The sequence below is a fragment of the Saccopteryx bilineata genome, chromosome 5, assembly GCF_036850765.1.
Source record: "Saccopteryx bilineata isolate mSacBil1 chromosome 5, mSacBil1_pri_phased_curated, whole genome shotgun sequence".
NCBI lineage: Eukaryota > Metazoa > Chordata > Mammalia > Chiroptera > Emballonuridae > Saccopteryx > Saccopteryx bilineata.
Window position 1 is genome coordinate 139,268,434 of NC_089494.1, and position 23,373 is coordinate 139,291,806.

The window sequence follows — 23,373 nt, forward strand, 5'->3', positions numbered from 1 at the left end:
AAAGAAAGAAAGAAAGAAAGAAAGAAAGAAAGAAAGAAAGAAAGAAAGAAACTGAACCATCTTACACCATATACAAGAATAAATTCAAAGTGGATGAAAGACTTAAAATGTTAGACTCGCCTGACCAGGCAGTGGCACAGTGGATAGAGCATCAGACTAGGATGCCGGGGACCCAGGTTCAAGACCTTGAGGTCGCCAGCTTGAGCGTGGCTCATCTGGTTTGAGCAAAAGTTCACCAGCTTGGACCCAAGGTTGCTGGCTTGAGCAAGGGGTTACTCAGTCTGCTGAAGGCCCGCGGTCAAGGCACATATGAGAAATCAATCAATGAACAACTAAGGTGTCACAATGCTCAACGAAAAACTAATGATTGATGCTTCTCATCTCTCCATTCCTGTCTGTCTGCCCCTGTCTATCCCTCTCTCTGACTCTCTCTGTCTCTGTAAAAAAAAAAAAAGTGTTAGACTCAAAACCATAAAAATCCTAGAAGAAAACAGGCAATAAAATCATGGATGTTGCTCATAGCAATATTTTTTTCTGATATGTCTCCTCGGGCAAGGGAAACAAAAGAAAAAATAAGCAAGTAATATTACATCAAACTAAAAAGTGTTTGCACAGCAGAAAAAACCCATCAACAAAAGGAAAAGACAACCCACTGAATGAGGAAACATATTCGCCAATGATACATCTGATAAGGATTTAATATCCAAAATTTATTAAGAACTGAATTGATATATTTTTAAGTTATCTGGCTCCCTCTGAAATGAAATGATTTATTTTAAATTTTGGATAGCCTCTGTCTTGTACACCAGTGTATATGAGGCCCCAATGCTTAGCATATAACAGGTACTAATAAATATACATTGAATAAGTGAAAAAAATGAGTTTGAATTCTATTCATCTATTAGGAAAGGTGTCCCATGGAAAAGAAAGCATATATCTTGTTAATCATCATTATAATAATAATTGCTTAGAATAATAGTTCAGAAAACGTTTAAAGTGGGTCTCAAACAGAGAAGCCTACCATACCTAATTAGAGATGAGCAGATTGAAGTCAGAATGGGGTAGCATGAAACACTGTTAGAAACAATGGTCTAGGATGTCACCAGAACCAACACACAAACCAGCTTTCAAGTGGACATAAGGAAAAACATATGGTATTCTAGCAGTGATCTTAGACTTCCCTACTGGAGATACCCCCTTCTCTTTCCCTCTCCCCTTCCTCCTCTTTCCCCAACCACAAGATGGCGACAGCCACTTGACTCAGCTGCTGGAAACACCTTTCAAAGGAGCAAAGGTCGCCACTATTTCCTTACCTGACTTATAAGGTACTTCAGTACACTTACTTTGGAACAGTTATTCCTAACCCTGGTTTTGGAACAATTCCAGACTATCTAGTTCAAACGACTCTCAAAAGCATAGTGAAAAACTGAAAAATATAGTCAGTTCCTAATTATTTTAATGAGAAGGACTGTGTAACAAAATCAAACAAGCTAGGGCTTCACTACTTCAAAAGCAAATGGACCCATACAGCAGTGGTATGACCTGTCTAGTAAAGCAGGGATATTTGACTGGCCAGAGGATGTTCCACCTAGAAGAAAGCAGACTTAAAAGCTGACCAACAGCAGTCTTCAAATGTCTACTATGAAAACAAAAAGTTTATTTTGGCCAAGTCCATTGAGAAACCAAAAGCAATGACTGTATATTACAAGGAGGCCATATTACAGATAGTGCATAGCTTCCACTAATTCAACCAATACGCCAAGCACTGTTGTAGGAAAGTGTGACTTCACGTCATCCACTTTTTGTATTAATAATGAGAGAAAAGAAAAGTTTTGCTATAAATACAATGTAAATTTAAATATCTGGAAGATTATTAGTATTTACTTTCTCCATTTTTCACAGTTTTCAGTGCAATTGAGTTAAGATAGTAGATTATAACACTGCATATGCAAAAATTCATGTCAAGTGTGTCCTTAAACATCCCTTAGTGCTTGTAAGGGCAGTGTTACTGATTCAACTATACAAGGAAATTCAAGAATTTGAAAGTTTTCAAGAATCTGTATGGTCTGACTACGCTAGCAGGGGTCCCCAAACTTTTTACACAGGGGGCCAGTTCACTGTTTTTCAGACCATTGGAGGGCTGCCACATATGGTGCTCCTCTCACTGACCACCAATGAAAGAGGTGCCCTGCCTGACCTGTGGTGGCACAGTGGATAAAGCATCGACCTGGAAATGCTGAGGTCGCCGGTTCAAAACCCTGGGCTTGCCTGGTCAAGGCACATATGGGAGTTGATGCTTCCAGATCCTCCCCCCCTTCTCTCTCTGTCTCTCCTCTCTTTCTCTCTGTCTCTCCCTCTCCTCTCTAAAATGAATAAATTAAAAAAAAATTAAAAAAAAAAAAAGAAAGAAAGAGGTGCCCCTTCCAGAAGTGCGGCGGGGGGCCAGATAAATGGCCTCAGGGTGGATGCATGCGGCCCACGGGCCGTAGTTTGGGGACTCCTGTAAGAGCATAGCTGTCCACTACACTGTCTAATATGGTAGCCGCTAGTTATATATATGTGGTTATTGTACATTTGAAATCAGGTTACTGAGATCAAGGACCTAAGTTCTTAATTTTGATTAATTTTAATTAATTTACAATGTAATAGCCATATGTGGCTATCATATTAGGCAGCACAGTCCTAGAGACGGGTAAACAATAATGATTTAACTCCTGCTTTCTTTGGATTTTTTCACTCAGTTTTTTTTTGTATTCTAAACGATATCCTTTTAGCCCTCATACATTTTTAACTTTTTAAATACACCTTTATAGAGTTAACATATCTAAAGGAGTAGTAAGAAATTACTAGTAAATTCTCATCTAATATCAATATATTCAATAGAAGGAAAATGAGAGATTGGAAAACTATCTTAGAGCTACATAAAACCATTGGCCAAGCTGATGACCTCACCATTCCAGTCATTCTGTATACAACAGAATCTGATAACGGCATGAAGTGATCTCCAAAGCAGAGGTTAACTGGCGGTGAGAAGAAAATACTGGAACTTCGACTTATATTGAAATGCTTTTATAAATAAATAAGAAATAAATTAAATTGTACTTACATTTAAGACTTGAATTGCCAATAATGTACTCACTAAGTCCACATGTCATATGCCACAATATTGAGAAGAAAAAAGTATCCTGAAGTAAAAATGTGAGCTTCAAGACAAAAATACTTTGTCCACTTAGTGGTTACTTAGTTCCTTCATTTGCTTTCAAATTTCAATTTATTGCTATTTGCATTTGACTACCTGAGTGAATTTATAGAGTAATTACACTGCTCACAAAAATTAGGGGATATTTTATTGCTTCATATTCATTTTGAAATATCCTCTAATTTTTGTGAGCAGTATATTCTAAATGGTAAAAGATTTATAATTCTTCATAATGAGATGATATGTGACCTGGAAAATCTTTTCCCTACATAAAAGTTTTCTGATTATCTCAAAATGAGCTACTTGTTTCTGAACTCAAAGGTTAGTTATGCATTGTTCTTTACAAAAAAAAAAAAAGAGAAATATTCCCAGTTTGCCGACCTGTTCTTTGATGACAAGTGGTTGTTAGCAGTGTTTATGCAGCAGGTATTTAAAAAAAACAAACACCTAAGCTGTTCCTTCAAAGTAAAAGTGACATTTAAATAATCCATGAGTAAGCCTTTTGAAATGAACATTTTGAAAATGGATATTTGGAAATGCTTTCAATGCTATGTGGTTTTTCTTGCCAAAAGCTATAAATACTCACATAGTCATATAGTTTAAAATGTTCTAATCTGTTTGAAAATATTCCTTGTGAAAGTTTGAGTGAATTTTTAACTAACTCCATTAAAATGTTAAAATGTCTGGCTTTCCAATTAGTTTGCAGGGCCCAGCTGATGTCAGGTGAGATGAGACACTGCCACACTTCTGCAAACACCTCTGCAGAACTAGTAGGCGGAACTGAAAAAATGAACACTGTGACTGAGCAAGCAGTCGGCATTTATTCCTTCAATTTCAAATGACATATCCTCATGAGGTTTATTTTCAACTATGACAGACATAAAAACTAACTAGAAAAATAAACTGAATGTAGAGATCTCTGCATTACTAAGTATTAAAGTAAGATTTTTTAAATGATGATGTATAGCCAATCAACACACTCTCACTAAATTTATTTTTAACTGTAATCAATTAAAAGTGGAGTGGTTACCGGGGGAGGGAGGTGGGGGGGTAGAGGGAAGAGAGAAAAGCAGGACAAATATACAGTGACAGAAAATGATTTGACTTTGGGTGACGGGTATACAACATAATCGACAGTTCAAATGCTATAGAAATGTTTACCTAAAACCTCTGTACTCTTATTGATCAATGTCACCCCATTAAATTTAATTTTCTAAATAACTTTTTAAAAAACATTGTGATAAATTATATAGCTCACATTAAAAATATATTTATTCTTATAAAATACAATCTACATTAAAATATTATTTCATTTTATCTTCAACCTGATTGAGTTTTCTGATTGATAATATGCAGAATATGTAACAAAGATGCATGTATGATTTATAGGTTAAAAATATGCATATACTATGGGTAGAGGCATAAAGCATTTTTACTAAAAGAATATAATCAAAGAGGCTCAGCCCTGGCCAGTTGGCTCAGCAGTAGAGCATCAGCCTGGCGGGTGAAAGTTCCAGGTTCAATTCCCAGTCAGGGCACACAGGAGAAGCAACCATCTGCTCCTCTCCCCCTCTCTTCTCCTCCCACAGCCATGGCTCAAATGGTTTGAACAAAAGTTGGCCCCGTGCACAGAGGATAGCTCCATGGCCTCACCTCAGGCACTAAAATAGCTCAGTTGCCAAGCAACGGAGCAGTGGCCCAGACAAGCAGAGAGCATCGCCCTGTAGGGCACTTGAAGGAGTCAGTCTCCGCCTCCCCGCCTCTCACTTAAAAAAAAAAAAAAGTACAAGAAACACTGTCCTAATGTTTCCTACTTCCAACAAATGATTAAAATTTTTTTCTTATAATGGAAAAAAGAGCAAAAGAATACTTTTAAAATAAAATAAGTATTGACTTATTTTAATGTTTTAAATAAATCATTCTGTAAGAGAAGATTTTATGTACTCAAAGCAAACAATGATATGATATGAGACTAGGTAAAGAATTATTTAAATGAGTGTTGACTACATGATCAAGTCCATGTTGCAGTGATCTGAATCAGTTATAAAAACAGTAAGGCCTGACCAGGCAGTGCTGCAGTGGATAAAGCATTGAATTAAGAGGCAGAGGACCCAGTTTTGAAACCCCAAGGTTGCTGGTTTGAGTGTGGACTCATCTGGCTTGAGCAGTTCACTAGCTTGAGCATGGGGTTGCTGGCTTGAGCTCAAAGGTTGTTGGCTTGAGCCCAAGGTTGTTCACATGTGCCCAAGTTTGCTGGTGTGAGCCCAAGGTCACTGGCTTGAGCAAGGAGTCACTCACTTTGCTGTAGTGCCCCCCCCCCCATGAAAGCATATATGAGAAACCAATCAATGAAGAACTAAGAAGCGGAAACGAAGAATTGATGCTTCTCATTTCCCTCCCTTCCTGTCTGTCCCTATCTGTCCCTCTCTCTGTCTCTTTGTCTCTGTCAAAGAAAAAATAGAATAACCTTGCAATTCATTCAGATCTTGTTTCACTATGTCCTTCAAAAAATACTTAGTGGCCTCATAGACCCTGCAATGACCCATTGAGCAATTATCAATATTTTCCTCACAAACTAATCTCTATGCCTTTAAAATGCTCCCAAGGCTTTTGTCATGGGTCACATACCACTTGTTTCCAACATCGGACTCACAATTCTGGTTTAAGATACCTTGGAGGCTGAAAAGTCAACACACTAGAAAATTTTGCCTCAATTATAAATTTGAAATTTGAAATGTCCTCTAGAATGTTAAATATTGGCAAGATAAGATTCACAGTAAACATGTGAGTGGCTCTGCTTCTGATGAGACGAAAATTCCTCAAGGTTGGCCTCTACACCCTACAGAGATGACTCGTTAACAACTTCCCAAGATTCTCGGGGTCCAGAACAGAAGATTCATGACAGGCAACAAAGGAGAACCAGTGCAGATGCAAAATGCCCTGTGCAAAAGATTTTCTTGTTTTCCCAAGCAATCAAAACTTCAAGGGAAGCCAGTTCCTAGTCTCCAGTGCACATCAATACAGAGAAGGATTAAAAGCTGTTGCTAGTCACTAGACTTGAAGATGTGGTATGAAACTGTTGCAGGTGACCTGAGTGACCAGCACTAACCACAGAACCTTAGAGAAGCCCAACCAAAAGTGTGAAGAGTTCTGCAACAGCCCGGTGTGAGTCAGACTGAGCACCAAGGACCTCTTGGGCTCAGGATAGGACACCAAGATCTACTCCTCTCAACTCCAGTATCTGGGCAAGGAAAGGGCTTAAAGGGATCAACGTGTATGTCCTATAGACCTCTCAATGTTCAACGATGTTATATTTTGACATCGTTTGAACCTCTTTCTATAATATTTTAAAATGAGAGTCATTGAATTATGAGTTGTCTTGTAGGATACATTTTTCCAGTTTTTCCTAGAGAAACTGAAAAAGACATAATCATCTCATATATAAACCCCAAAGTTACACATTTCAACCTTTCTTTATTAACCAGAATAGAGGATAATATTTTAAATTGAAATATCTTCATTTATGTAAAAACATTAAAAAGAAACAATACCCAGAAAGTTAACAATACTGATACAATGAAAATAAATCTATCTCCCAAAAGGAGAAAGAGGTTCTTCCAATAATGACCATCTAGTTCAGGGGTCAGGAACCTATAGCTCGCGAGCCAGATGTGGTTCTTTTGATGGCTGCATCTGGCTTGCAGACAAATCTTTAATACAAAAAATAATAACGTTAAAAATATAAAACATTCTCATGTATTACAATCCATTCATTTCCTACCGCTCATGTTCATGGTTGCGGGTGGCTGGAGCCAATTACAGCTGTCCTCCAGAACACCAAATTTTTATTGGATAATGCATAACGTACACGGGTCGTTGTATGGCTCTCACGGAATTACATTTTAAAATACAGTGTGTCCATAAAGTCATGGTGCACTCTTAACCGGTCACAGGAAAGCAACAAAAGATGATAGAAATGTGAAATCTGCACCAAATAAAAGGAAAACTCTCCCAGTTTCATACCTATTCAGTGCAGTTCGATGTGGGCTCACGCACATTTTTTAGGGTTCCTTAGGTAACTATCCCGTATAGCCTCTACAGACTCGTCACTGACTGATGGCCTACCAGAAAGGGGGTTCTCCACCAAACTGCTGGCTTCCTTCAACTGCTTATTCCACCGAGTAATGTTATTCCTATGTGGTGGCACTTTGTTATAAACACGCCAATATTCATGTTGCACTTTGGTCACGGATTCAAATTTAGTGAGCCACAGAACACACTGAACTTTCCTCTGTACCATCCACATCTCAACTGGCATGGCCATGGGCTGCTCCGCTGTATACACGGTGTTACATCATCATTTGCACATGCGCACATGCTGCCACCTCATCCTACAGAAACTGAGAGGGTTTTCCTTTTATTTGGTGCAGATTTCACATTTCTATTGTCTTTTGTTGCTTTCCTGTGACCGGTCAAAAGTGCATCATGACTTTATGGACACACTGTATGTGGCATTCATGGCTCTCTCAGCCAAAAAGTTTCCCAACCCCTGATCTAGTTAAATAAATAGGTGTACTATAACAAAACAAAAACTACACCAAGATTATTAGAAGCAAACAGCAACTGTAACAAACTGAAAAAATAAACATCCCTTTGTTTTTCAAAAGGAGCACCACTGAATGAGCACACACAGAAATGAGCGCCTACTGATGACACCATGCAGAAAGAACTCCCCTGTGGCTAACAGATGAAGCTAAATGGCTGTTTACCATTGACATGGAAATAATAATCAGGCTAATGGCATTCACCAGATCAGTAACTGAAATTTGTATCTTTAGAAATGGCAGAACTACCAAAGGTAAGTGGATCTGCAAGTGGTGGGGATATGCAAGTATGTGGATTGTGTGTGGCAGGACATGTAGTGGGACCCACAGGGAAACATGCAATGGGCACGTGTACATGCATATATATCTGTGCACACATCTGTGTATGTTTTACTTTTGTACTGGCACAAATAAATACTCATTGTTCATTTTTCCTTGGATTTAATATCCTTCACCTTCCAATTATACTATGTATAACCATCTTTCACAGAGAGCAAAAAATAAAGATGTAGATTACTAAATTTATGGAAATAGCCCCTCTTTTTTCAATAAATCAAGATGACTTTCCTCACAAATTCATGAACTCAAAGTTGGGACAGCCCAAGTTTTTAAGATCAGGAACTTTATTGTACATTTGTTCTTAACATTTTGGGACCTCACGAATGGATTACTGAAAATGAAATCAGAATGTCATCACACTTCCTGTCTGCAACTACAAAGGACTAGTGACAGTCTTGTTTCCAGATGTGTAAGCTCTATGCCTATCTCTAGCCAACCACAATTTCATGAAATAAGGCATGGAGTGAAGCTGACATTGGAAATACGTACCCAAATCTGCACGTTTTCCTTGCAGGTCCCTGCATACACTTCCTCCTTTTTTCACTGTTTCCCTGCTATCCTCTCTCTACTGCTCTTCTAATGGATGGCATTGTGTTTGAATGAAAAGATAGCATCAAGGTTTCAATAGGCAACATATACCATGAAAATATGCAAAATCTGGTTGACCCTTCCAGGACTGGCTTTTTATTGCATTGCTATTTTCATTTCTAGTCCCTTTTGAAGAAGAGGATCAGCCTTTGATTGATTAATGCCAAACTTCAGACATAATTCCAGTTTCAACCTTCTCTTAGTCTCCAAATGAAGAGTTTTCTGCACAAATTTAATTTCCTACTCCTTTTTCAGTTCATTTGGCAACATGCAGACCAGCATAGGAGATTTTTTTTTCCCAGAAAGAGGCCTCTCCTCTTGTTCATTACACACACACACACACACACACACACCATATATATATATTATAGAATATATATATATATACCATAAATAATACATTTCTGAGCTCCTGATTTCAGAGACCTTTATTTTCATTTTCTTACCTCTGAACTGTTAAGGTGACAATTGTGAGTTCCTGAAAACCAACCATCACTTGAACATTGGTCAATGTCCAGTTTCTGAAGATTTATGTCCACTTTCATGACACCCCTTAAAAACAGAGAAAGATGAAAAGAACAAATTAATCTGGGTCTTTACAATTTCTAACTCTGTACTCTATCTTAGAGATCAAATTAGCATAAATAGTGCACTAAAAATTTTCAAATTGCCCATTTATATTCAACTAAATTATACCAAGTGAAGAGTAAGACACAATAGAACAGTACCAACAGTAATGGTCTTATGTAAGTCCCAAAGGCAGAAATTCTTCATTGCTCACTGTCTTCACTTCTCCATAGAATGCCTGGCACATAGTCGGTGCTAATAAATATTTGCTGATTGAACCCCAGACAGTATTTTTTTGGATATGGTAGCAAAGTTGTCTCTGAAATAACACCTGCTCCCAACATCTTTTCTATAAAGTAAACCAAAACAAAGTCCTTATCTTACTGCTTTCTACTCCTGTTTCCCATTGCAGGACCAGGATGGAGAAACATGATGGAGGGGGATCAGATATCAGGGAGGGAGGACAATATCAAAAGATCAGCATCTCTTTTCTCTGATTTTCTATAGCAATGACTTTAAAAAGTGCTTTAGGTCTCTCAGTGTTCCACACCAAACAGGTCTACATCACCTACAGACAGGCTGATCAACATTTTTCTTTTCACTTAGCCATTTGAGGAAAGTCACTAAGAAAGAGAACTCACAAATTCAGAGCTAAAAGCATAATGGCAAAGCAAGCTACAACTTTATCTAAAATTCCTCCCATTTTCTCTGACCAATCCTCCTCTATTTTCCTAAGGTCCCTCTCCTTTATTTTTCACCACTGCCAGCACCACTAGCAGCAGAAGCAGCAGAAATACCTGCCCTGCCCTGAACTGTCCCACCTGGACTCCAATGAAATCAATATTTGGTGTCCTGGGCCCTTCAGCTAGACCTTCGCTGTTGCTTTTCACAAAATTGAGTAAAATATAAACACCCCATTAAAAGTAAAAATACAATTTTCAAGGTCCCACACTCCTAAATAAACTATTTTCATTATGATATTATTAGATATTTATAAACAAAAAGGTAGGCTTAAATTCCTTATACTGTGGCTCTTATAACTACAATAAAACTCCACAAAATTGTAAAATAAATGCAAACAAAACTATAAAGCCAACAAAATTTAATTTAAAAATATTGATTTATAAGCACTGGTGATTATGTTTTGTCAAACTAAATCACCTCTCAGAATGGCAAGCCTGTTTTATCGTACATTATAACTCATTTCTTTTCTCTCTTTTGGGCTTTAATTTTTTTGTGTGTGTGTATTTTTCTGAAGCTGGAAATGGGGAGAGACAGTCAGACAGACTCCCGCATGCACCCGACTGGGATCCACCCTGCACGCCCACCAGGGGGCGACGCTCTGCCCACCAGGGGGCGATGCTCTGCCCCTCCGGGGCGTCGCTCTGTTGCGACCAGAGCCATTCTAGCGCTTGGGGCAGAGGCCAAGGAGCCATCCCCAGTGCCCGGGCCATCTTTGCTCCAATGGAGCCTCGGCTGCGGAAAGGGAAGAGAGAGACAGAGAGGAAGGAGAGGGGGAGGGGTGGAGAAGCAGATGGGCGCTTCTCCTGTGTGCCCTGGCCGGGAATCGAACCCGGGACTTCTGCACGCCAGGCCGACGCTCTACCACTGAACCAACCGGCCAGGGCCTCTTTTTGGCTTTTAAACTACTATGAAATCTTCCGAAAGAGTAGCGTAATGTCATTTGGGCTTCATTTCTGATGAATCAATCATTTGCTTTTTTAGGTGCCTCTGTTCTTTTCTTATTAATCTATGACAAAGGACTACACTATGTAGTACTAATGCTAAAAAGAGACAGAAAGCAAACAGGGGCACCACACACCTCTGTCAGTGTTTGGTGATCCAGATAACCCAATAGCAGTAAGATAATTTTTCAGGTGAACACTGAAATGAAAATCCAAAATGTATCATAGAAAATTTACAAATCCTTCAGAGAAATAGACCCCAGTCTATTACTATTATAGACCATTTTTTCATAAATGTTCAAAATAACTGGATTCCAAGGTAACCTAACACCTTAACCCAGTTCATTCCTTTCAACAAATGCTTATTTATTGTCTGACGTACATGCATCACTGTAACAGGTGTAGGTGAAAAACAAAGGCCCTGCCCCCAAGTAATACCAAAGGATATAAAGTGTTTTATAAAGTGTCAATATGTTTAATGAACAGACACTAAATTCGGGGGATTTGTTGATTTGTTGACTGTCTTCACTACCAGAAATTCCATAAGAACTATGTTCCACATAGGTTATGACAATCATGCAAGCTGATTTGGGCTCTACTTTATGGTCTTTAGAAAATAACATATTCATTCTTTCAATAATTCAATAAATATTTATTAACTGCCTACTGTGAGCCAAAATTGTTTTTGGCCTTTGAAATATATTAAGAAGAGGACTGGTGACATCACAGAACAGGCACCATGAGGGGTGCTCCCAATATCTCCCCTTGAAATTTCAACAAATTCAACAACTAAAGACAGAGAAAAAAATCTCAGGAGCACCTGAAATATACACACACCAGACAAAGATATAATTGGGCGAAAAGGTGGCTGAATATATAACCCACCCTGAAGGAAATAAGACAGAGAATGGGGAATTTTGCTTTCCTCACTGATCTGAGGAAGGGCCACATTGTCTGAAACTGAGAGAAACAGAGGGTCTGGGGCAGAGAGAAGGAGCGGGGCTGGGGTGGATGATCAAGCAGAAGAAAGAACACATCAGCTCTGCCTAAGATTGCAGACATGGGTGTCAGGCTCCAACTAAGGTTACTGGTGTGGGGTGCCCACGGGAGCTGGCACCAGCGACAGTGTCAGCAGCTTTGTGCGCGCCCGGCTTCACGATCACTGGCGGTTGTGAGTGGCTCCACCTGGCACCACTGGCATGGGTGCATGTACCCGTGGCCAAGAGGGCTTAGCCCGAGATTATCAGTGATACACATCTGCTTGGGCTATTGAAAGCATCTTTGTTCATTCCCAGCTCCACAAACCCCAGCACAGGCTGGGATCCTTGGACCTGGGACTTCTCAGGAGGGGTGCCTCCATAGGGCTGCTACAGGCTTCTGAGTGCATTCCTGCATTCCTGGCTCTGACTGAGATCACAGGCGCTGTACACCTAAGTGGGTGGGTACAAGCCCCTGTGTGCACTGCTGAAGTCATGGAGGTTGGGCACGCATGTGGCTTGCTGTGGGCTACAAAACAGTGCACAAGGGAGAAGCCTGTGGAGATTAGACCCACAGAGTGCTGAGGAGTGCTAGACATGCCTGGGGACTCTTACAAAGGCACCTGATCTGCAATCAGCTCCCAGCCCACAGTAGGCTGAGACGTGCTAAACCTGTCCAATGGCCCTTAGAAAGGTGATAGATCTGCAATCGGCTCCCAGCCCTGACTGCTCCACTGACGGCTCTGGTTGAAATGGCCTTATCCAGAACTGTGCTTTAAACAGTACGAGAGTGAGAACCTGGCTGCTCTTAGAGCCTCTTGCTCTGTAAGCAGTGGCTGGGATGAACTTCACAGCTAAGTCCCCAGGCTGCTAGCTCAGGTAGGAGAAATGTGAGGAGAGGCACCTGGAAAACTGAGATTCTACTTGTCCGAGCCTCCAAGCCATAACAAGCCCCGCCTACCAATGGAACTGAGGCCCAGCCTACGTCATTGCCATAGTAACACAACAAAAAACATCTGCCCAAAAGTCTCACTGGGGCATACAGTGCCACCTGCTGAAAAAAAGGAAGAAGCTACCCTTCAAAACCAGAAAAAAAAATTACATTTTTATAACATTTTTTTCTTTTTTTTTCCATTTTGAAAATTTTATCTTCTTTCCTTTATATTTTTTCCCTTTCCTGTTGAACTTCATTATCCATAATTGTTACATTTTTAATTCTTATTTATTCTGAGGGTTTCATTTCAATAAACCTTTATTTTTTATTTTCTTTATTTTTTTATTCTTTTTTTCTTGTTCAATCATCATTTATCAACAAATTATTATATTTTGAATTCATTTTTTGTAATATTAGGCATATTTTACTTCACTTTTTATCTCTTTTATCATTTTTCCTCATGTAGTTTTTGTTCCACTTATCATTATAGAATTTTCATTTTTTCACTGTATCTTTTCAATTATTATTTTATTTTTTAACTATCTCTTATTAGTGTTACTAACAATACCACTCTCAAATGCCATTAAGGAAAAAGAAATCAAATATCATGGATACAAAACAGAGATGTAGCTCAGATAGATAATAAAAAATCTCTAGAAAAAAATTTTCAATTACTTGGAAACCTTGGATTTAACTGACAGAATTAAAAACTGAAGTCCTAAAAATACTCAGGGAAATACAAGAAAGTACGAAAAAGCAATTTAGAGAGCTCAAAAAACAATTTAATGAACAAAAAGAATACTTCACCAAGGAAATTGAAACTATGAAAAGGAACCAAACGGAGACAAAAAATTCAATACATGAACTGAAAAATGAGGTAACAAGCTTAGCTAATAGAACAGGCCAGATAGAGAAGAGAATTAGTGACATAGAAGACAGGCAATCAGAGATACTATAAAAAGAAGAGGAGAGAGACCCATTAATTTAAAAAAAATGAGAAAGCTTTACAGTAATTGTCTGACTTACAGTAAGAGCAACATAAAAATAATGGGTATATCCGAAGAAGAAGAGAGAGAAAATGGAATGGAGAACATATTCAAACAAATCATTGATGAGAAGTTCCCAAGCCTGTGGAAAGGATTAGAGCCTCAAATCCAAAAAGCAAATAGAACACCAAGTTACCTTAACCCAAAAGACCTACTCCAAGGCACATCATAATGAAATTATCACAAACCAATGACAAAGAAAAAATCCTCAAGGCAGCCAGAGAAAAGAAGAATACAACATATAAAAGAAGGTCCATTGGGCTATCATCAGATTTCTCAACAGAAACTCTACAAGCCATAAGAGAGTAAACCCTAATATTTAAAATACTGAAAGAGAGGAGCTTTCAGTCAAGAATACTATATCCATCAAAGCTATCCTTCAAATACAAAGGGGAAATAAAAACATTCACACATATAAAAAAACATGAGGAAACTTATCAACAGAAAACCCCCACTTCAGGAAATATTAAAGGAATATATCCAACCAGATACAAAGAACAAAACAAAACCACAAGAAAAGGCTCCATCAATATCACAATAAAAACAAGATTAATCTGTGCCAACAAAAACAAAAAAAGGGAGAGGACACAGATTAAGAGTAACAAAGGAGTATGGAGTGCATAAGCACTCATGAGATAATGTAGTACAATGAATATGATATATATTATTTTTATTACCTAATGGTAACCATCTCTGAAAAAACAACTACAGAAACATATGGCTTAAAAAAGAAGAAACAGAGGAAAGAAGTATGGAATACAACCAAACAAAAACAAATGACAGGAAAACAAAAGAGAAGAACCAAGCAAAAAAAAAGAGCTATCAGAAAGCAATATATAGGCCTGACCTGTGGTGGTGCAGTGGATACAGTGTCGACCTGAAATGCTGAGGTCGCCGGTTCGAAACCCTGGGCTTGCCTGGTCAAGGCACATATGGGAGTTGATGCTTCCAGCTACTCCCCCCTTCTCTCTCTGTCTCTCCTCTCTCTCTCTCTCTCTCTCTCTCTCTCTCTGTCTCTCCCTCTCCTCTCTAAAATGAATAAATAAAAAAGAGCTATCAGAAAGCAATATATAGGCTTATAATTTTATATAATTATAATTATATAAAATTTATATAATTAAATTAAATTAAGAAAGCAATATATAAAATGATAATAGGAAACCCTCAAGTGTCAATAATTACATTAAATGTAAATGGATTGAACTCACCAAAAAAAAAGACACAGAGTAGCAAAGTAGATCAAAAAAGGAAATTCAACTATATGCTGCCTTCAAGAAACACATCTAAGCTACAAAGATACAAACAAATTCAAAGTAAAAGGTTGGAAAATGATTCTCCAAGCAAATAATATCCAAAGAAAAGCTGGTGTAGCCCTACCCATATCTAACAATGCTGATTACAAGACAGCAAAGGTAATCAGAGACAAAGATGGTCATTTTATAATGATAAAGGGGACATTGAATCAAGAAGACATAACACTTCTTAAACCAGTGTGTCCGGTGCACTTTTGACCAGTCACAGGAAAGCAACAAAAGATGATAGAAATGTGAAATTTGCACCAAATAAAAGGAAAACTCTCCCAGTTTCATACCTATTCAGTGCAGTTCGATGTGGGCTCCATTTGTTGCTGCAATTTGTACCCCATAGGTCTTGCTTAGGTGTAATTGTCAAGCACACGCATGCACAGATTTTTTAGGGCTCCTTAGGTAGCTATCCCATATAGCTTCTACAGACTCATCACTGACTGATAGCCTACCAGAATGGGGTTTATCCACCAACTGCTGGTTTCCTTCAGCTGCTTATCCCAACGAGTAATGTTAGTCCTATGTGGTGGTGCTTTGTTATAAATGCGCTGATATTCACGTTGCACTTTGGTCACGAATTTGAATTTAGCGAGCCACAGAACACACTGAACTTTCCTCTGTATTGTCCACATCTCGACTGGCATGGCCATGGGCTGCTCCGCTGTATACACCGTGTTACATCATCATCTGTGCATGCGCACATGCTGCCACCTCATCCTATAGAAACTGGAGGGTTTTCCTTTTATTTGGTGCAGATATCACATTTTCATTGTCTTTTGTTGCTTTCCTGTGACTGGTCAAAAGTGCACCATGACCTTACGAACACACTGTATATATGCACCAAACCAAGGAGCACCAAAGTATATAAGACATCTACTAACTGGTCTAAAAATGAAAACCAACAAAAATACAGTCATACTTGGAGATTTCAATACACCATTTATGGCTCTAGATCATTCATCTAAACAGAAAATCAATAAAGAAATATTGGCCTTAAAAAAAGACTAGAACACTTGGATATGATAGACATCTATAGGACATTCCATCCCAAAACGCCAGAGTATACATTTTTCTCCAGTGTACATGGAAAATTCTCAAGAATTAACCATATATTGGGACACAAAACTAACATCAACAAATTCAGAAAGATTGAGATTATATCAAGCATATTTTCTGACCATAAAGCTTTGAAACTAGAATTCAACTGCAAAAAATAAGTAAAAAACCCCACAAAAATGTGGAAACTAAAGCACATAATTCAAAAAAAATGAGTGGGTAAAAAAAAAAAATAAAAGCAGAGATCAAAAGATATATACAGACAAACAAAAATGACAACATGACATATCAGAATCTCTGGGATGCAGCAAAAGCAGTAATAAAATGAAAATTCATATCACTACAGGCTTATATAAACAAACAAGAGAGAGCCCAAGTAAAGAACTTAACATCACATCTTAAGGAACTAGAAAAAGAAGAACAAAAAAACCCCAAAACCAGCAGAAGAAAGGAAATAATAAAAGAGCAGAAATAAATGAAATAGAGAACAGAAAACTATAGAAAAAACAATAAAACAATGAGCTGGTTCTTTGATAAAATCAACAAAATTGACAAACCCTTGACAAGACTCACTAAGGAAAAAAGAGAAAGGACTCATATAAACAAAATCCAAAATGAAAGAGGAGAAATCACCACACATATCATAGACATACAAAGAATTATCAGAATAATATGAAAAAAAATATATGCCACCAAATTGAACAACCTAGAAGAAATGGATAAATTCCTAGAACAATACAATCTTCCTAGACTGAGTCATGAAGAAGCAGAAAGCTTAAACAGACCCATATACAGAAACAACTATCAGGGAGTAAACAGAAACAACTATCAAAAACATCCCCAAAATTAAAGGTTCAGGGCCAGACGGATATACTAGTGAATTCTATCAAACATTCAAAAAAGATTTGGTTCCTATTCTACTCAAAGTCTTCCAAAAAATTTAAGAAGAAGCAATACTCTCAAATACACTTTATGAAGCCAACATAACCCTTGTACCAAAATCTACCAAGGACAACACAAAAAAAGAAAACTACAGACCAATATCTCTAATGAATACAGATGCTAAAATACTAAACAAAATACTTAGCAAATTGAATATAACAACACATTAAAAAAATAATTCATCATGATCAAGTGGGATTCATCCCGGAATCACAAGAATGGTTCAACAAATGTAAAACAGTTAACGTAATACACCATATCAACAAAACAAAAAACAAAACCCTTATGACCCTATCAATAGATGCAGAAAAGGCATTCAATAAAATACAACATCATTTTATGTTTAAAACACTCAACGAATTGGGAATAGAAGAAAAATATCTCAACATAATAAAGGCCATTTATGACAAACCATCAGCTAACATAATATTAAATGTCAAAAAACTGAAAACTTTTCCTCTAAAATCAGGAACAAGACAAGGCTCCCCACTCTCTCCACTCTTATTCAGCATAGTGCTAAAAGTTCTAGCCAGAGCAATCAGACAAGAGAAAGAAATAAATCTCATTCATCTTGGAAAAGAAGAAGTAAAAGTTTCACTTTTTGCAGATGACATGATCCTGTATATAGAAAACCCCAAAGACTCCACAGAAAAGCTATTAGAAACAATAAACCAATACAGTTAAGTTGCAGGATACAAAATTAATATTCAGAAGCCTATTGCTTTCTTATATGCCAACAATGAAACCTCAGAAAATGAACTCAAAAAAATAATCCCTTAAGTGCTGTGTTGTCATTCCCCTGCTCAAAATAAAGTTGTTTCTTAACTATACCTATCTGCTATACTCTTTAGCAGCCAGGTATGCTTGGTCTCATACATGTGAAAAAAAAATAATCCCTTTTATGACTGCAACAAAAATAAAATAAAATACCTAAAAATAAACATAACAAAGAATGTAAAGGACCTATATAATGAAAACTACAAAGCATTGTTAAGGGAAATTGAAAAAGATACAATGAAATGAAAAAATATTCCTTGTTCATGGATAGGAAGAATAAATATAGTTAAAATGGCCATACTACCCAAAGCAATATACAAATTTAATGCAATTCCCATCAAAATTCCAATGTCATTTTCTAAAGAAATGGAACAAAAAATTATCAGGTTTATATGGAACCATATAAAACCTCAAATAACCAAAGTAACCCTAAGGAAAAAAAAAAAAAACGAAGCTGGAGGCATTACAATACCTGACTTCAAACTATACTACAGGGCCACAATAATCAAAACAGCATGGTATTGGCAAAAAAATAGACACACAGACCAATGGAACAGAATAGAGAGCCCAGAAATAAAACCACATACATATGGTCAAATCATCTTTGATAAATGAACCAAAAACATACAATGGAGAAAAGAAAGCCTCTTCAATAAATGGTGCTGGGAAAATTGGAGAGCCACATGCAAAAGAATGAAACTTGACTACAATGTGTCTCCTTGTACCAAAATTAATTCAAAACAGATCAAAGACCTAAATATAAGATATGAAACAATAAATTACATAGAAGAAAATATAGGTACTAAACTCATGGACCTTGGCCATAAAGAACATTTTATGAATTTGACTCCAAAGGCAGGGGAAGTAAAGGCAAAGATAAATGAATGGGACTACATCAGACTAAGAAGCTTCTGCATAGCAAAAGAAACTGACAACAAAACAAACAGACAGCCAACTGAATGGGAAATGATATTTTCAAACAACAGCACAAATAAGGGCCTAATAACCAAAATATACAAAGATCTCACAAAACTCAACAACAAACAGGCAAACAATCCAATAAAAAAATGGGAAGAGGACATGAACAGACACTTCTCCCAGAAAGTAATAAAATGGCCAATAGATATATGAAAAGAAGCTCATCTTCATTAGCTGCTAGAGAAATGCACATCAAAACTACAATGAGTTACCACCTCACACCTGTTAGATAAGCTATTATCAACAATAAGTAATAATAAGTGTTGGAGAGGCTGTGGAGAGAAAGGAATCCTCATCCACTGTTGGTGGAAATGTAAAGTAATATGGCCATTATGGAAGAAAGTATGTTGGTTCTTCAAAAAATTAAGAATAGAACTACCATATGACCCAGCAATCTACTGGGTATATACCCCTAAACTCAAAAACACTGGTACGTAAAGACACATGCAGCCCCATGTTCACTGCAGCATTGTTTACAGTGGCCAAGACATGGAAACAACCAAAAAGCCCTTTAACAGAAGATTGGATAAGGAAAATGTTGTACATATATACTATGGAATACTACTCTGCCATAAGAAATTATGATATAGGATCATTTATGACAACATGATGGACCTAAGTGAAGTAAGTAAATCAGAAAAAACTAAGAACTATATGATTCCACACATAGGTGGGACACAAAATTGAGACTCATAGACATGGATAAGAGTGCAGTGTACCAAGTGGAGGGGAAGAGAGGAGAGGGAGGGGACTGGGAGGGGAGGGGAGGGGCATAAAGAAAACCAAATAGAAGGTAACGGAAGACAAATTGACACTGGGTGATGGGTATACAGCATAATCAAATGTCAAAATGATCTGGAGATGTTTTCTCTGAATCTATGTACTCTAATTGATCAATGTCACCCCATTAAAATTGTCTAAATAAAATAAAAATAAAAAAGACTAGTTACAGCTTTTATTACAGGAATTTCAGAACTCTCATAGAATAATAAAAAAAGCTCTGAGAAATATAAAAAAAAAAAAGAGGACAAAAAAATTTCTGCCTTCCTGGAGTTTAACTCTAGTGTAGGATAGACAAATAATAACTGATGACTATAATGAATGAGTAAATTATACCATGTATGACAAAGTAAAAAGTGCTACTGAGAAAAGAAATAAACTTGAAGCCAGTGATCAGAGAAGGTTGGGTTAAACTCTCTTTTAAAGGTGATCAGGATAAGACTCACTGAAGTGAGGTTTTTAACTCAATTAGCATTTCAGGCATAATTACAGCTGGTTGGTTAGTATTCACACATTCAAATTATCAGTCATCTTCAGTGTCATAAAACTGGTCTACTATTGTCCACAATATTTTGGTATTCTGTGAATCTCTTATGTAGAAGGCATTTGTAGATAGTAAATTCAATAAAAATATGTATTTCTATTTGTTTTACAATTGTTAGTAATAATGAGGTCAAGTTTTCCTCAACTATCGTGCTTCACTGAAAGAATTTGTTTGCAAGACAGTGGAAATCCTGAAATCAGGTAGCTCAGAGACATGACTAATTTGGGATTTCAGGAGGCTGCACTTTCTGTACTCTGGTTTCTTGCCTGAACAAACTGGTTTAAGAAATTAGTAACTTAATCACTGAGAGTTTTCCCTCTTAATTCCTGGTTCATATATGGAAACCAGAAGTCACCGCAGACCCTACACTCAGCACACGAAGCTTTCTGGTCTCTGTGCCAAGAGCCCCAAAGCAATGAGGCATGAGATCACAGGCTGGGGTGTCAGCGCTGATTCATCCTCATTAGCGCCTCTGCCTGGCGGCCAGGAGGCCTACAAAGCCCTCGGGGAAGGCCGCGTTGACTTCCTGCGGGAACAGGAAGGTTTGGGGGATTAAGTAGGGTGACAACGTTATCTTTGTGTGGAGGGGGGCACTGCTGAAAAGCACCGCAGAGACTGGAACACGCACACGCCCACACGTGCGGACTGAGGTTGGGCTGGGGGTGCCCAGCTCTTGCACCTGCGTCCCCAGAGCCGGCACCTCGGAGGTGGAAGTGTGGCTCCCACATAGGTGAGCAGGTACCTCTGGGAAGCTCAAAGGGTGAGGAGAAGCTGCGATTTGGTGGGCAGAACACAGGAAAGCGAGGGCCAAAAACAGCGTGGTATGTCGTCTCCAGAGAGTGGAAAATACAGCAAACAGTATCTCCTAAACACCTGGGGGGCTTAGGTGAACTGCAGACCAGCCTTTCCTCTACTCATTTGCCATCTAAAACGCTCAAACTTACAATTCCCCTAACGCTTTCTTTCAGTGAATGGGCTTCCATCTTTCCAATTATCAAGTCAGTAAGCTGTTTATTATGAAGATCAACACCCATCAAAACAATTGCCAAGTTACCTAGACAGTACTCCCAGCATGCTTTTCCACTACCACTGCCTTCCATTCAGACCTTCATCTCTCATGGGACTAATAGTTTTTAATAAGAGTTTACTAATCTGGTCCTGTCTGGGATTGCTCCAGGTAAAGATCCTAGTTTGCAGGCCCTGAAGTACATATGGGTCCTTCTTTAATACACAAATACAAAATCTTGTTTACACATATATTTCAGTATGACCTTTGGGCCTATATCTTTGTGTTATAACTGCTGAGTGGGTGAGAGTAGTACCGAATTTCTATACCAGCATGGCTGGCAATAACTTAGCTATGCAAAGAAGTGACTACAAAGCACTTTAGTATATATTACTTAAATGTATCTAAATAATGCTGAACTTCCTTAACTGGTTTTCAAAAATGCCCACAGCATAGGCTAAACTATGATGGAGGTAAGTTGTAGTAGAAAGACACTGTTGCAGTTAAAATAGCTTCCTTCTGCAAATGTTAGTAGAAACAGTTGACCACAGAATTCATTGCTAGTTCATTCCAAGACTCAGTAACCAACTTCTAGGCACCAGATTCTGTTCTAGTTATCTGCTCTTAGGGGTAATTGACTGATGGCAGCTGGTCTACCAGCACCTGTTTTTGTCAACTCTTTATTTCAATGTACAGTAACTTCTTATTATATGTGATGTTATTTATTTATTTATTTATTTATTTATTTTAGTGCTGAAATAGGAAATTTTTGTCTAAGGTAACCTGGCTAAGAAGCAAGAGCATAATTTCAAAACTTTCCTTCAACCTATCCAAAAACCTAAAATGTGGACTGGCTTGGGGACCAGGCAGAGGCAGAAGCTGGAAGGGCCTCAAAGAGATGGTTAAGAAAAGTGGGAATATGCAGGTGAGTTGTGAAGGCAATGAGGAAAATTGAGTTGGAGGTAGAAGAAAAAGGATCTTTGTTACATAGCAGGTAGAAAGTTTTCCAACATTGTCACCTGTAAACAAAAGAATTTGTGAGCCTGGTGTAGGAAGTTTCTAGGCAAAATACAGAGGGTGCTCCCTGGGTTTCCTAGCTATGATAGAATACAAAAAGGGAGACATGGTAAGGAAGGATGTTCTTAGTTTGTTTTGTTTTGGGGTTTTAAATTTTTTAATTGTGGTAGAATACTGTATGCACAACAGAAAATTTACCATCTTAACCATTTTCAAGTGCACAGTTTAGTACTGTTAAGTATATTAATATTTTTGTGCAGCGATCTCCAAAACTCTTTGCATCTTGCAGAACTACAACTCTAATCCTATTAAACAACAACTTCTCATTCCCTACGCTGCCCAGCTCTGGGATTAGACCACCATCCTAGTTTTTATTTTGAAGAATTTGACTTCTTTAGGTAATGCATATAAGTAGAATCATACAATATATGTCTTTTTGTAGTTGGCTTATTTCATTTAATACAATGTCCTCAAGGTTCATTTATGTTGAGCATGTGTCAGAATTTCCTTCTTTTTTAATGGGATAATATTACATTGTATGTACATATTATATTTTTTAATTCATTCATTGGTGGATACTGAGTGGCTTCCACCTTTTGGTTATTGTGAATAAGGCTGCTATGGAGCAGCTTAGTTTTTGAGTAAAATATAGAGGAATTATTAAAGAGACAGGATTTAAAAATAAAACTGTTGGCAGATCTCCAGTCTCTTCTAGTGAAAAATTTTTGTTATGTGAAATAGCTTCACAGCAAAGAGGCACCTCAGGGTGGATCTATAGAATCCGTTGTTGAGATCTCTGAAAGATCTAAGGCAGCATCTCATAGAAACTTTCAGCATGAGTTAAGAACCTCAAATGGTCTATGCTTATGTGGCAGAGACCCTTAAACCTCGCTGTTAAACAATAAGGATTTTAAAATTCTCAAAGCTTCATTGCACAGTAGTCACAGGACCCAAAATAGGAAACTGCCTATCTTAAAGAGATTTGTAAATGTAGCTACTTAATAGAAAGAAATCAAGTAAGTTTCATAGA

General features: G+C 37.7%; 1 protein-coding gene across 1 annotated transcript in view; it reads right to left on the reverse strand.

Moving 5' to 3' along the window:
- Nucleotides 1-23,373, reverse strand: part of GPR158 (G protein-coupled receptor 158) — a 532,888-nt gene that overhangs the window by 442,125 nt on the left and 67,390 nt on the right. Inside the window, exon 2 of the mRNA XM_066280852.1 lies at nt 9,177-9,282. Coding sequence (XP_066136949.1) covers nt 9,177-9,282 — 106 coding nt within the window. The remainder of the gene's footprint in view (nt 1-9,176; nt 9,283-23,373) is intronic.